Source organism: Caloenas nicobarica, chromosome 3, assembly GCF_036013445.1.
Source record: "Caloenas nicobarica isolate bCalNic1 chromosome 3, bCalNic1.hap1, whole genome shotgun sequence".
Lineage (NCBI taxonomy): Eukaryota > Metazoa > Chordata > Aves > Columbiformes > Columbidae > Caloenas > Caloenas nicobarica.
This window is the reverse complement of record NC_088247.1, coordinates 84,774,923-84,789,547: the sequence shown is the minus strand read 5'-3', so window position 1 is coordinate 84,789,547 and position 14,625 is coordinate 84,774,923. Positions and strand designations below refer to the sequence as shown.

The 14,625-nt window shown below is 43.4% G+C and overlaps 2 protein-coding genes across 3 annotated transcripts in view; one reads left to right on the top strand and one right to left on the bottom strand.

Moving 5' to 3' along the window:
• Positions 1–8,737, bottom strand: part of PRKD3 (protein kinase D3) — a 44,427-nt gene extending 35,690 nt beyond the window's left edge. Inside the window, exons 1-2 of one of the 2 annotated variants that reach the window (XM_065633067.1) lie at positions 8,615–8,737; positions 4,893–5,903 (exon numbers count right to left, since the gene is read on the bottom strand). In XM_065633067.1, coding sequence (XP_065489139.1) covers positions 4,893–5,183 — 291 coding nt within the window. In that variant the 5' untranslated portion in view covers positions 5,184–5,903; positions 8,615–8,737. The remainder of the gene's footprint in view (positions 1–4,892; positions 5,904–8,614) is intronic. The other variant, XM_065633068.1, reaches the window with a different exon arrangement.
• On the top strand, positions 6,826–8,754 carry LOC135986946 (basic proline-rich protein-like). Its single transcript, XM_065631502.1, has 2 exons — positions 6,826–6,972; positions 7,768–8,754. Exons 1-2 carry the CDS (start codon positions 6,826–6,828, stop codon positions 8,752–8,754), a joined length of 1,134 nt encoding a protein of 377 aa, XP_065487574.1.
• Positions 8,755–14,625: the final 5,871 nt, after the last annotated feature.

Sequence of the window (14,625 nt, the reverse complement as noted above, 5' to 3'; positions counted from 1 at the left end):
AATCCCTCTACTTCAAGTTCCAGGACTTACTTTACAAAGTTCTGGACCAGTCGCCAAAAATTCACGCTAGGGAAAAGCGTAGGCGGATATTGTTTCAAGGTCCAATATCGCATGACCCATCATAACTCGAAACAAATGCTTCAAACCACTGAAAGTTAATTCCAAAGTCTAATGGTGCAAAACACCCATTACCTTGGAAAGTCTCTTCGTTCACTGAAATCACTCCAATCTATTCTCCTGCATCCCTATCCAGCTATTCACTCCTACTCCTTAGAATGGCCTGCCAAATCACATTATCACACAGACAATTAGCTTCAAACATGTTGCATGAGATCCTTCCCTCACCAGATGCCTCAGCACAGACACACTTGGACTACTGCTTGGCTGGATCTACAAGGATACAAACCTATTTCCATGGGGGGATGCTAATCTGCCCCACACATACCAGCTCCGTTCCCCCAGTACTCCCCAGTTCCCGTCTTCTCACAGACATGTTTGCTTCTCATGCCTCAACTCTCTATCATTCTGCTGCCTTATTTAGCTCAGATGAAGAAAGCAAGCAGATGACAAGTCAAGAAGGCAGACCAACGGGGGGAAAAAAATTTGAGCACAGCTGATGAATACAAAACATGATTTGCATTAATTTTAGAGCCATTCAAAAATAAGCACCATGAACTGTTATTACAAGCTTAATCTGGAGAAAAACCTAGAAGGATGGTTGCAGTACTACTACCTATTTATTACACCAAATTAAGTGATCACTGCAACAGTTGCAGAGATCCCTTTGTAACATGGATGGATTGTAATATGATCCTTCTACTTCTCCATATTTTACTAGTAAAACACCTGTTAACACTAGAGAAATCATATTAAGCTTCAAGTCAACACCTCTGCCACAATTTGGTTAGATAGATCCCCATTACCAAGGCAGTGTCCAAACCTTTGGAAGACGGCTCACATTCATTTCACATGTTTTGGTCTTTTCCCAACATGACAATTCAAAGTATTTTAAAATTAACACTCTTTCCCCCTTCAGCAGCCCTCACTGAAGAGCTAGCTGTCCAAACTACTTTAATTCAGCCCCATGAAAACTTGAATTCTTAGGTATACATTTAATTATCACTTGGTTAGAAAATTTAACAGATATCTTTGTGAGTTCATTATGTCAGGCTTTTTTTACCATGATTATCAAAGCAAAATGTATGAACACATCTCTTCATCTCCCTCTCCCCTGCACCTCAGTCTACTTCTTCCTCAAAGGAAACTGGCTCGTTTTCCAAACAACCCCAGCACTTCTGCTATCCAAACCCAAAATCCCACCTAGTCTAATTAAAATAATAGGCAGGACTATCAAAAAAAGTGCATACACACTGATAGGATCACACTTAATTCAGATCATTCCAATTATTCACCAGGGAATGCAATGTACCAGGACTACAACATTTATAAAAACAGTGAAACTACAGAAACAGCAGAAAGGCCCACAAGCAGATGTAATATGCAACACGTAAGTCCTTTTAAACTTCCAGTGATTGTAGTCTCGACACCTTACACAGTTCAGAGTCTTGAAGAAATCAATATGAGTGTGTTCATCTTAACATCTATGTAAATGGCTATTGACAGATTAAGGCCTGAATTCAGGCAAGTCAAAGCAGGTGGCAGGAAACAATCAGGGAATTAACACTCCTGAGAAAGCGTAAGTTGGAGAGCGTACTGTTGGGAGAGGAGACAACATTTAAGGTAAACAATGACACCTTAAGGTGTCATAGAGAGAAAGATGACCAAAAAACTGAACATGGAAAAAATAGCCAAAAAATAAAATGAAAGATCAAAGCAACAAAAAGAAAGCAAGTGATCAAGTAGAAATGAGATAATACACAATCATGAACTGGCTGTCGAGAGAGACAATTAATTACACATGCACTTGACAGAGAGTGATCATGTAGGATGAACAAAAATGAAGACAAAAATATTATTGCTAGCAAAAGCAAAGACACTAACAGTAGGGAATGTGTGGTATTTTAATATATAGCTATCTAGATAAGGAATGAACACAGAAAATAGATTGAGACTATAAAAAGGAATCTTTTAAAGCATCCCTATAAAGTCTAAAGGTTGTTTTTTCTGAGGACTTCAATTAAGTATTACAATTTACAATACCCCTAACATAGTGCTTCATGAATTTAACTTTAAACTCGAAAAAAAAAAATGTTGCTCCTCTCCTGATATTTAGAATATTTTTAACAAAGCCAAGAGACATCAAATATTTGCATTACTCATCTCGCTCTCCTATAGACACATGCCTCTTTAGTTTCAGTTCCACTGATGCTTGTTTTAACTACGCTTCTGCAAAACCTGAACAAGCTACACCAAACAGCAGCATCTGAAGCAGAAAGCACAGCTGACTATCAACAATACAGCAAGACCAGCAGTACAGAAAGCACTAAGAAAACGCATTAGGTAAACACAGTACTTATTCCCTCACTAAACTGCCCTCCAACACAGGCTTTTGCAGGATTGTTTTGCCCCTAGTTGATTCATTTCCCCTGAAAGAAATAAAGGTAAGGCATAAGTTATTTTAAGGATGCTATAATTACTTCTAGAAAGGTTAAAATCCAGGTTAAAAGGTTAAAAAAAAAATTCGATACTGTAATTGTAGCCTCAAATAGAGTGAGGCAGGCAACCTAAGCTCCCAAGCAAATGAGGAAGGACACTCCAAGCTTTGGTTTTGTTCCAGATATGCAGAGAAATACAAGTCTGAAATGTGATTTAAAAGCACTATTAAAAAGAAGTGCAGAAACTTCCATTTACCTCTAGTAAAGACACCACTCAAAGAAAAGCTAGAAATTATTCCAAATAAAAAAATATATATATCCTTTTTCTTTGAAGAAGTGCAACAATAAACAGATATTGCCAACTACAGAACTATCAAAAGAAAAACCTAGAGTGTACCCTGAAGTTGAGAACCAGGAACCGGTCAAGAAAAGACAGTTTTAGCAGGCTGTGTAATAGGAGAGGAAAGGGAAGCTTTAACACTGTTGAATCTCAAAGCCATACCCAGCAGTTTCAAAGCTTTCACCTGGGAAAAAAAAAAAAAAAAAAAAACAGGCAGCCGTACACATGACAGTACACAAAAGAACATAGTTTACAGCTTTTACATAAATGCAAAATTATCTATATAGTAATACTAGAATATTTAATATGCATGCAACAGTCACCAGGTCTAAGAGAAAAAAGGCAAGGCAGAACACACTGATGTCAAACAGAGGTTCGAGGGAGGATATTGCCACTTGTGCACTAGCTGCAAAACTACTTATGAAAGATGAATCCACCACATATAAGATTGTTTCCTGATCAGTTTGCTGTCTGCAAACACGTTCTCACTGAGCAGTCATTCGCTGGTAGCATCAGCTACAGGAGAGCATAAACTGAATCCAAGCCAGACAAAAGAGAAAAACTGATCGTGAAATCCTCATCAGTTTTGCAGTACATTAGGCTCAGCATATAAGAAGTTTCTTAAGCTATAAAAAGAACTTGAGCTAAAGTTTTAGCTGAGCCTGCCAAAGAACAGCAAGGAAAAAGAAAAATAAGTGTGAACGTATTTGTTTTCATCTTTCTTTAAGACAGAAGACAGGAAATATGCAGATGCAAAGAGGAGCAGTTGGTACAGAAAGAAAAAACAGCCTCTAAAATGGCTGCGAAAAAGCGCACCTAACACGCATTGTATAAGGGGAAAAAAAAAGAAAAATTTGACCCAAATAACTTCTCTCTTCAGAAAGGAACTAACATGCTGAACTACATTTTGGTAGCCCATAAAGTTATTATGAAATCAGCTTGCTTGCCAACTAGTTTTTAATAAAATGCATCAGGTTGTGAGATGGAGAAAAAAAATGCACAAGCATATGCAAATGAAAGTTCATATAACATTTACATTTACTTTCTTTCAAGCTATTAACTGAAAAAAAATCTAATAAAACTAATCAACCATAAATACCAATCACAATACTGAAAGACATGGAGGAAACAATTCTCTACAAAATAATGTACCTTCAACTCCCTCCCTCTCACCCACTCCTGCCTGGACTTAAGGGAAAAGAGCAATTATTTCTTAATTATTTTATGAAACAATGTTAACCACTTTTCAGGTTGCTTAGTAGGATCTAAGCTACCTAACCTAAAGTTGAGACTTGGATGCAAAACCATCAAGACCAACATTATTTCCTTCCCAGAGAGTAAGAACTTGCAACAGCTTAACCAAGACACATTGAAAAGTATGCTGACTTTTTTCATTCTTGGTTGATTGTCCCTTAATAGAAATTATGCTGATCATAGTCCTCTCACAAGAGTAACACAAGTATTCCTTATATGGAGTAACAATACTACAACAGTATTAGCTGCTTGGTAGTGTTTTTAATGATTAACTAGAAACAGAAAGAAAAGCTAGTACAATGCAGGTCTGCAGGCCTGCAGTGCATTTCTGTAGCCACAACTGGGCCTTTCACTACAGCTGGCTATACTGTTCCGAGAATACTCCTTAACAGTAGTAACCATAAACTAGTAAAAACCTAAGATATGAATGACAATCACTGAAAAGAAAAAGCATATTCTCCATATCGTGAAAACTAATTCTTGCAGAAAATCTCCTGCTACATCTTCTTTTCCAGATTTCACAACCAAGAAAGTATTATAACAGGAAGGTTTACTCCTTTAAATTAAAAGCTTCTATCTTGGGAGTTAGCAAAATTTTTTTGTATGCAACTGCAAAGATCTAACATGGACCCTTGTCACTGTAACGAACTTCTTGGCATATTCCAGTCACATGTTGTTATTACTAGCAGCCTATTACAAAACAACTGTTGCTATCAGCAGGAGGTGGGAGCATTATACCATACCTTTTGGTAAACTATAGAGCACACCAGGTCTTTAACAGCAGAGAGGGACAGGTCCTGAGCTTCAATGGTGACAGTCTCTCGAGTAAGACCAATTTGCAGAAGGAAGGAGACCCCATGCACAGAGCCCCGGGAGTTGGTGAGGCTCTGGGTACTGAAACTGCCATTGGAGAGTCGACTGGAGAGCCCCGACTGGGGACTTGAAGACAAAGTTGGGGTTTGTGGTGCAACAGCATGACACGAAGGTGGGGAAAACTTCTGTAAGGATGGGGGAGAAGAGTTGTTTGCTGACATCTGACTTGCTTTACTCTGTCGAGATCTCCCTAGTAGTCAAATTCTAAGAAAAATACGTTTTCAAACAAGGATAACGTAACTTTCCCTTTCTTAGTTCAGTAAAACATCCCAGATCAGTAAAACTTAGTTTTCCCTTTCATTCTGTGCAAGCCAAAGCATAAAATAATTTCAGCTGTAAGTTACTTTAAATTAAAGGTTCTCTTTCCACAGTTCCAATCAGCTGACCAAAAGCAGACTGCCTGTCCTTTAGCACCACGTCCGGACAACAGAGGCTTACATAAAGGCCTCACAGAAACACATCAGCTCTGCTGTTTTACACTTGTCCTTCATTTTTATGTAACAAAAAAAAGCTGGAAACACAGACAGAAATAAATGTTGGTAACTCATTAAAAGTATCCTCGTTCACCTAATTCCACAGATCGTATCTTAAATGCAGAGTCATCTTCATGTAGACAGACTTTTAGAATGAAAAAAAAAGTGTATCCTTGAGCAACAACAAAAGTCCACGTATGTGATGAATCTATTCCTCCTTCAGAAAGTCTTCTCTGAATTCACAGGACACAGTTAACTTGGAGATCAGTGAAGGTATCTGATTTCATTTGTATAAAATATTTTAGCTCAGGAAATGCAGGAGCAGAATGTTTGAAGACACAATCACATTAAATGTAATCTCTAGCTTCAACCAAATAATCTCCAGCATTTTCAAATGTTGCACTCTGCCTGTAGGGGAAAAGATAAAGTTGTTATTTCACATGAAATGCATCAAATTGCATAGCAATGTCATAAGCTCTCTACTTTGAAGCAGGAGGATCACCAATTCCTTGTGCTCAAGTAAGTTATGTTAGTAACATTTTGTACATATAATCTGAATTTATTTCCCACTGTACGATACACAAAACAAATCAGACCTTACACTACCCAGTATGTTACCACATCTTTTAATTAACAATCATATAGCAGAGCAAAGTACTTAAAAGTTAAGTGGGTGGGGGGCGGGAAGAGGGAGTAGACAACAGCTCTGCTCTGTAGGTATATACTGAGAAGCTGGTGGGTAGGGAAGGAAATTTATTCAATGCATTGAAATATCAAAAAATACCACAATGTCAAAACTCAAAAAACTCCTATGTAGCATGTACTCGGGATACCATTTTAATACTTTTATTCAAGACAATTGAAGAACATCTTGCACAAACTGTAACTGTAGGAAGATACGCATAGCACACAACTGAGCACTGGTTCATTTGAAAAAAAAAAAATCATCTAATGCTCACATGTCTAATTAAAAAAGCAAGTCTGCTAAAATCTTTTAAAATAAATAATTTCATTAGCACTGGTTCAAAATACTTGTTATAAGATGCTGTACTACCTGATTCAGTATTTCAAGCATTTCATGAGCAACTGAAATGCTATAAAATAATCATTTTTAGATTCCACATGTAGCTTCTGGCCCAGAAAATATTACACATTAATGCAAAAGTGGTTCAAGTATATATTTACCAGCTATCACCAATGTGTCATACAGGACACCAAAATCAACAAGCTCACATCTCTTCCTTCCCTTAGATACAAAAAAAAAAAAAAAAAAAAAGAGTATTACTAAGATTAAATGAAATTTTAGAAAAGAAATGCCACAGTTTATCACATGGAATATAAACTGTCCTTACTAGAAATAAAGCTGGTAACTGGTAAAACAGTCCATTTAATAGATTACACACTCCTGGTATTTACCAGTGCAATAACTCAAAACCTCATTGCCATTGCATTCCAAAAGGCAGAGAAGGAAACAGAGGTACGTGAACTGCAGTACTGGAAGGAAAATAAGCTTTTGGTTCTGTGATAAAAATTCCTAACAGGGGCTCCAGAAAAGAGAACAAATTGATAGCTTCTGCATTTTCAGCATAGGTATCTACCAACTGTTGTCTTCGAATACTCAAGTTGCTAGGCATTTACCAACAACTGAAAAGACAACTCTTGCCTTAAAGAACACATTACACATGATACAGATGAAGGTAATAAATAGGAAGAATGAGGGCACCAACAGTAACATTTAAGCACCTTTCTCAAGAAAGCAGCTTCACAGTGCCTTCAGCTTTGCTTGAAGATGACTTATTTTTGTTTTCTACATATTGTTTTTCTCTCCCTCACTTCTCACAGATACCAGAAACAGCAAATACCAAGCCTTAGGGGCAGATCTGCATTAAAAACCAATAATGCCTGATCAACATAATAAAATATGGAAAAGTCATATGATGTGATAGAATTAATGGGTCTGCTATGCAAGTTTAATTTAGATAGTGAAAACATGCTGTGAAAGCTCACCTACAGCTGCCTAATTACAACGATAATTATATTTACCAAAAGCATGATGCATTTGCATTTACAAAGCCTTTTCATACCAAGTTGATTTACATATAAGCCTTTAGCGAAGTTTATTTTCGCTACTTGGTAGGAAAGAATGGATCTTCCTAAGAAAGGAAAACCATAGAAACTGCTTGCTTCACAGTCAGGATAAACTGAGTCTGAACATCAAATAAAACAAGTGCATATTGAAATTCATATTCAATCGTGTTATTTTTATTTATAGATATATAAAACCCCCTACACCTCAAAAACCAGAGAGGCTGTGAAGGGACCCCCCACTCCCGCGCACAGCCCGCAGCCGAGGGGCGCGGACCCTGCCCGTCCCTCCGGGGCTGCCCCCAGACCAAGCAGCTCTCGGGAGCTTCACCCGCCCTCCCATCTCCCTTCTGGGCACCGCAGGGACTTGGAGCCCCGCTCCAAGCGGCTCCTCTCGCCTGTCTTACCCCCGCGGGGGCTGCTCGCCTCCCCGGTTCCCGCCGGGAGGGACTGCAGCCGCCGCCGCCCAGCAGCCGGGCTCCCGCCGCCGGAACACGGGGCCGCCCGCAGGTGCCAGAGCCGGGGTTGCGGGCGAGCGAACGGGCGGAGAGGGGCGGGCGGGACGGGCGGAGGAGCCGCGGGCGCGGCGGCGGGACGCGTCCCGCCTGCCACGGGTCACGCAGCCCCGTCCGGGCTGGCGCTGGCTGCCGCCCGTCCCGTCCTGTCCGGTCCCGCCCCTCCCAGGTGTAAATCCCCGCCGGGCGACCCGCCGCTGTCGGCACGGCTCGCCGCGGCGCCGCTCTCCGGAGATGATGTGGCCTCGGCCCGTCACCCCCACCCCGGGGCACCCCCCGCGCCAGGGCGGAGCTGCCGCCGCGACGGCGCTTCCCCCGGCGGGGGACGGCGGGGGCCCCCTCACAACCCCCGGGGCAGGGCCCTTGCCGGGGTCGGCGGCGGCGACATCGCCGCTCCCGCGGCGGCAGGAACTTTCCGAGTCCGCCCCCGCCCTTCCCCGGCGCGGCGGGCCCGGGCCCGGCCCCCGCCCCCCCGGCCCCAGCGGCGGCGGCGCGCGCCCCCCGTCCCGCCGGCCTCACCCGCGGTCCCGCCAGACGCCGGCTGCCCCGCGCCGCAGCTGCCTCGCGCGCATCTCACCCGCCGCGCAGCCCCGCGGCTCCCCGCACGCACCAGAGCCGCCCGGGACGGGCTGCGGCGCGGGGGCTACCGGGAGCTGTAGTCCCGCAGGCACGCTCCGACCCGGGGCGCCGCGCCCCGGAGAACTACAACCCCCGGCGTGCCCCGCGCGAGAGGGGCTCAGCGAGGGAGGCGGCGCATGCGCAGACCTCCCCGAAAGAGTTTCCGTTAGTTTTGTTGCCTGTGGCGGTTGCTGCCCTGAACCGCTAACGGGACGGCGGGGCGCGGCGCGGCGGGCGCCGCCTTCAGCGGTGCCTTGCGCTCCATCTTGCCGCTGGCGCCCCGCCGCCGCCCTCGCCTCGCCTCTCCGGCCCCCGCCGCCTCCAGTCGTGCTAAAACTTGGGTCCGCGCCAGTTCGCGCCCGCTCGCTGTCGTGCCAGCGCCGGCCTCCAGTTCAGACAGCTCCTCCGCCCTCCCGAGCGCCCTGGGCCTCCCCGCTCCCGGGGCCGCCGCAGCCCTTCTCGCCATCTGCGCCACTTTCGGTTCACCTTTCCGGGGCGTGGGTGGTGCGGCGCAGCCCCGCGGAGATCTCCCCAGGGCCTCGGACAAGGGCCTTGATCGCTGCACAGGAAATACTTGACCGTGTGTGTCACAGGATCACGTTGGTCTTGTTCGTGGCTGCTCTGACCTGGTAGCTCGAGAGGGCGTTCTGTGAGCAGCGTGCCTGCCGGTCCCAGCGATTCTCTTGGTGGCCCCCACTGACGAGCTCGGAGCTTGCCACAGAAGTTCTCCAGGCCCTTTCGGACATGGCTGTCCCTCTGCTACTACGTTACAGCCCCCACTCCTCTCTGATTCACCAAGATCCCATCTTCCCGCTCTGCGTTAATGATGCCACCCTTGCATCATCAGCAAATCTCTGCACACAAGATATTTAGCAAACACGCATTTAGCAAAAGTACTGAATACTGGTCGCAAGGCAAAACTGCATTTGTAACCACCCACCAGCCCAAAAGCTCCCTGTTAAAAGGCAACCCATAATCTTCCTTCTTGAGCTTGCATTCAATTTCTATGTATGAGTCTTAAAATAATATCCACTACTCTAAGAAGTTACTGAAGTTTAAATTGTATACCAGACCAAAAACGCTTAGAAAAGGCAAACTGTTAACAGAAATTCAAAGGCTTCTAACTCTCAGCTCAGTGAGACACAGATGGAGAAGCAGATTAGTGCTTTGTCAGTTCAGTGCTGCTTGTAATGTACGTTTCTCATTTCCTTCATCTTATACTCCTGAGGCCTGGCCTAAAACCCACTGAAGCTGAGTGGAGTCTTTCTGCTTACTTCACCTGACTTTGCATCAAACCTTTACACCGTGCAGCTGATACAGAGTGTGACCAGGTCCATCTTCTGACTGGAGCCAGTTTATTTGATAAGGAATTAGCCTGCAGCTTCTTGTCGAAATCTGGAACTACTCTAAAACTGTAGCCGTTAATGGTTGATTCTGCTTTAAACTGGTTTTGAACACTAAAAAACACCCTGGGACTTTTTAATGAAGGCTATTCCATGAATAGAGGATGTTCTTGCCAAAGCTCTGCACCAGATAACTCTGCAATCTTCGTTTCCTCTTTCCTCCAAAGTGGGACTCCCACACACCACCACTGTAAACATAGAGCTTGCCTCCATAAACATGATTTTAGATGTTTAGCACAGCAAGGAGTCATACTCTAGGGTAGTTAAAGTGCAGCAAGCTCCTCGCATTCTGAGTAGGAGCCCTAAAAATAGCTGTTTATGGATGATACCAGATGGATATTTAGGTATTACTGCAATCACTGGGCAACGATTATACTTCCTTGTAAAGCAGCTCAGCTTTATGCCATCCAATAGGGTTGGTGCCATTTAATTTGCTGCCCTAAGCCATAATAGCTGCTTTTTCATAAATTAGGACAGAAGATGGATTAGTTAAAATCAATTTATTACGGAACACAGGAAAGCATCAGCCAAAACAAAGTGCTTATAAGTATCTGTGCAGCGGTACTTGCTACTAAACATATTCATGAAGCATCCAAAAACTGTTCTGTTTGTAAAGACCTCTGAGTAAGACACATCTAAGAGCAGCTCTGCATTTCAGCATCTATGTGTAGAGCAGCACATACATCTGCACATCTGCACAACTGACTTTGTGTGACTACATAGCACAGCATTATGACATCATAAGACCTCTGAACCAATTACAGGGCGAACATTCTGGTTTGTTATTTTTGTGACTACCATAATTAGTGATTTCCTGTGGATTTCGTCAAAGTTCTTCATCTCGTTTCTAAGCCCACATCATTCCCTCAGATGGTTAGCTTGTTTTCACAGCTCAGAGCTTTCCCTGCTGAAGCCACCTGCACTTTTGCAGCTCAATTTTTGCAATTTTGCACAAATTGCTCTCTCTTACAGCTACAAGATACCAGGAAATAAGGGTAACTTTTACTGTAATTACTTGCTTTTTTAAAAAAACCTCTTTTTCATTCTGTATGGACTAGTAGGTCTGTACAGACAAACTACATTTGGAACAACTGTTTTATAACTCTAAAAATACATCAAGATTTTCCAGTTTGAAATTAAGAATGCTGATATTTGGATATTGGATATTTTGTATCTGAAAATGAAAACATTCATTTCTATTCGCCAATCTAACGTTTGGAATATTTTCATATCATTTAACTGGGTTACAAAGAAGGCAATGTCCTGGGAGACTTGACTGGTGCATTTGTCTCAGAAATTGCATAAGCACGTGCTGCCATGATTATTTTTCATTGCTTTTGACACTGATCTTGCATAGCAAATGTCCCATTCAGGATTTGCAAGGTCTGCAAGAAATGCTTGTAAAAAGAGGAACTGATATTTCTATGGACAAAATGTCAAAATGCTTTTCTTTTCCCAATTGTTGTTTTTAGTTCATGGTCTCCTTTCTTCCCGTCCCCCTGTAAGAGAACTGATAAAGAGTTAGATGTTCAGGTTTGGTTTGGATAAAATCCTGAAATGTGGATGTGTCTCTGAATTACCTCATCGTCTTGGTTTGAGCCCTTAGCTGAACTTCGTCCTAAAATCCACCTCCAACAAAACAGTGAAAAGTTTAGTATAGGCTTGAAACACATGGCATCAAAATTTACCTTGGTATAAATCCACTGAAAACAAAATACATATTTATATTATTAATTAGATGTAATTGACCTTTTGGAATTCCTTTGCTCTCCACTAGTTTAAAGAATGATCTCACGAGTCCTTGTGCCTGCAAAGTAGGTAGCCTCATTCACATCATATAATCCTGCTGCACCGACTCTGAAATAAAGATAAAGTATTTTCTCTAAATAAGGGTTTAGGGCTAATCTGTACATTTCACTTATTACAATCTTGTCTGTGGATACGTCAGCCCATGGAAACAGAACCTCTTAAATCTGAATCACCAAGCGCGGTATTTCCACCGCCTGGTAAAGGCTGTGTTCCAAACCTCACAGAGACCAGTGGTAGATGTGCTGCCCGGGATGAGCAGCAGCTCTGCCCCGCAGAACACGTGTGAGCACCAGGCACCTGCAGGCCCGTGCGCAGCTTTGTGAACATCAGCCCCACCACTTTTACCCTCCGGGCTGCAGGAGCTGCCTGCGGGTTCCTGAATATGCAGCACCCCAGGCTGCCAAACAGTGGAAATCTCAGGCTGTGTGTTCTCATTACTGGCTTTACCGCTGCTGGTGAATCAGCCACTGCTCAGGCACAAAACTGCCTTACGTGAGGTGGATTCAAAACACAACAAACCACACTTGCTCTCCTCTCCATGCCACGTGCCTGCCAGGTGAAAGAGCTGAGCATCCAAACTGTATTTGAAATGGTGGATGGCGCAGGAGTCCCCCTTCTTGGGAAAGCAGGCATGCAGTAAATCTGCTGTATCTGGCAGTGCAGTGCGCTCTGACAGAGGTTATCAGCTCCCCAGGGGCAGGCTGGACTGAAATGAGGCTGAAATGCTGCGGTGCCTGCACAAGGAAAAGCTGCTGACATTGCTGCCTCTGACGTCTGTCCTTCAGTAGATGGCACTGTCACGTCAGCTGAGTTATAGGAAAGGATGAGGTACAGATAATATTTTTACAGATAATGTATGTTTTTCTTTAGGTGATACCTGGTTACATCTATTGGATTTTCAGGGTAATAAACCAACTATTTAAAATGTATGCAATAGAGCAGCTGACAGTTCACAGAATCAGAGAATGTTAGGGATTGGAAGGGACCTCAAAAGATCATCTAGTCCAATTTGAATATCTCCAGAGAAGGAGACTCCACAACCTCCCTGGGCAGCCTGTTCCAGTGTTCTGTCACCCTCATCATGAAGAAGTTTCTTCTCATATTTAAGTGGAACCTCCTGTGTTCCAGTTTGAACCCATTACCCCTTGTCTTACTGTTGGTTGTCACCGAGAAGAGCCTGGCTCCATCCTCGTGACACCCACCCTTTACATATTCATAAACATTAATGAGGTCACCCCTCAGTCTCCTCCAAGCTAAAGAGACCCTGCTCCCTCAGCCTTTCCTCATAAGGGAGATGCTCCACTCCCTTCATCATCTTCGTGGCCCTGCGCTGGACTCTCTCCAGCAGTTCCCTGTCCTTCCTGAACTGAGGGGCCCAGAAGTGGACACAATATTCCAGATGCGGTCTCACCAGGGCAGAGTAGAGGGGAAGGAGAACCTCTCTCAGCCTGCTAACCACCCCCTTTGTAATACAGCCCAGGATGCCATTGGCCTTCTTGGCCACAAGGGCACAGTGCTGGCTCATGGTCATCCTGCTGTCCACCAGGACTCCCAGGTCCCTTTCCCCTACACTGCTCTCTAACAGGTCGTTCCCCAACTTATACTGGAACCTGGGGTTGTTCCTGCCCAGATGTAAGACTCTACACTTGCCCTTGTTATATTTCATTAAATTTTTTCCCACCCAACTCTCCAGCCTGTCCAGGTCTCGCTGGATGGCAGCACAGCCTTCTGGCGTGTCAGCCACTCCTCCCAGTTTGGTGTCATCAGTAAACTTGCTGATAGCACACTCTATTCCCTCATCCAAGTTGTTGATTAATATATTGAATAGTACTGGTATTACAGTTGACCAAGTACAGTTGAGCAGTTTGTTGACATCTTCTCAATTTGGTTATATGGAGTAGGACTAAACAACATGGTTTTGCTTTATAAAATCCCCAGAAAAGAAAAAAAAAAAAAAAAAAAAAAAAGATATTTCTCACTCCTGGTTATTTTTTTTTAACTTGGTGTATTTTTTTTAAATAGTCACATAATTCTCTTTTCAGCTGTGAACTGCTCTGATTTCTGTTGTATTTCAATAGATTACTTTTTTTCTCAGTCTGGTTTACATCATTAGATATGGAACTTTCTGGCATGGTTATAAGAGGGAAGAAGGTCTCCCAAATTTTTAAAGTGACACCTTTAAAAAATCCTGTTCAGTGTCTCTGTGCATCTGGTCCAGCACTTACATTTTTATCTGTGTTTCCCATGTAGGTAACATCAACACTGTCTTAAACTGACTTTACGCTTGCCACATTTGTAATCTATCAAAGAATTGTAGCCCTCAGTGGGACCACAATCCCTTAAGGGAAAACAGTGTTAGCTGGTCCTGAATCAAGCTTATATTCCTGGCAAATTTCTCCTGTAGCTATTGGAGGGAGGGTGTGTATTTTTTGTTTGTTTGTTTGTTTATTTTTCTGCTAAATAGTATAAGAACCCTGGCACATCAGCCAGAAATTTTGTCCAGCATCTGGATTATATAGTCAACCACAGGAAATCTGATCAAGGAGCAACAGATTTTTGTTCTGTTGTGTAGTCCTGTTGAGATCACTGTTGTCCTGGTAGGTGGATTTAGACTAATTTCCCATGACTGGATCTCTGCTGACATGCTGAGGCTTTTGCCTAAGAATCTGTAAACCACGCTGATTTTTCGTAGTAATCAAA

Bases quoted from the DNA above. Each gene is read 5' to 3' on its own strand.
- LOC135986946 (XM_065631502.1), top strand. From the start codon at position 6,826: ATGGAATATAAACTGTCCTTACTAGAAATAAAGCTGGTAACTGGTAAA. The intron at 6,973-7,767 runs GTACGTGAACTG...TTTTATTTATAG, and splicing joins AGGCAGAGAAGGAAACAGAG to ATATATAAAACCCCCTACAC.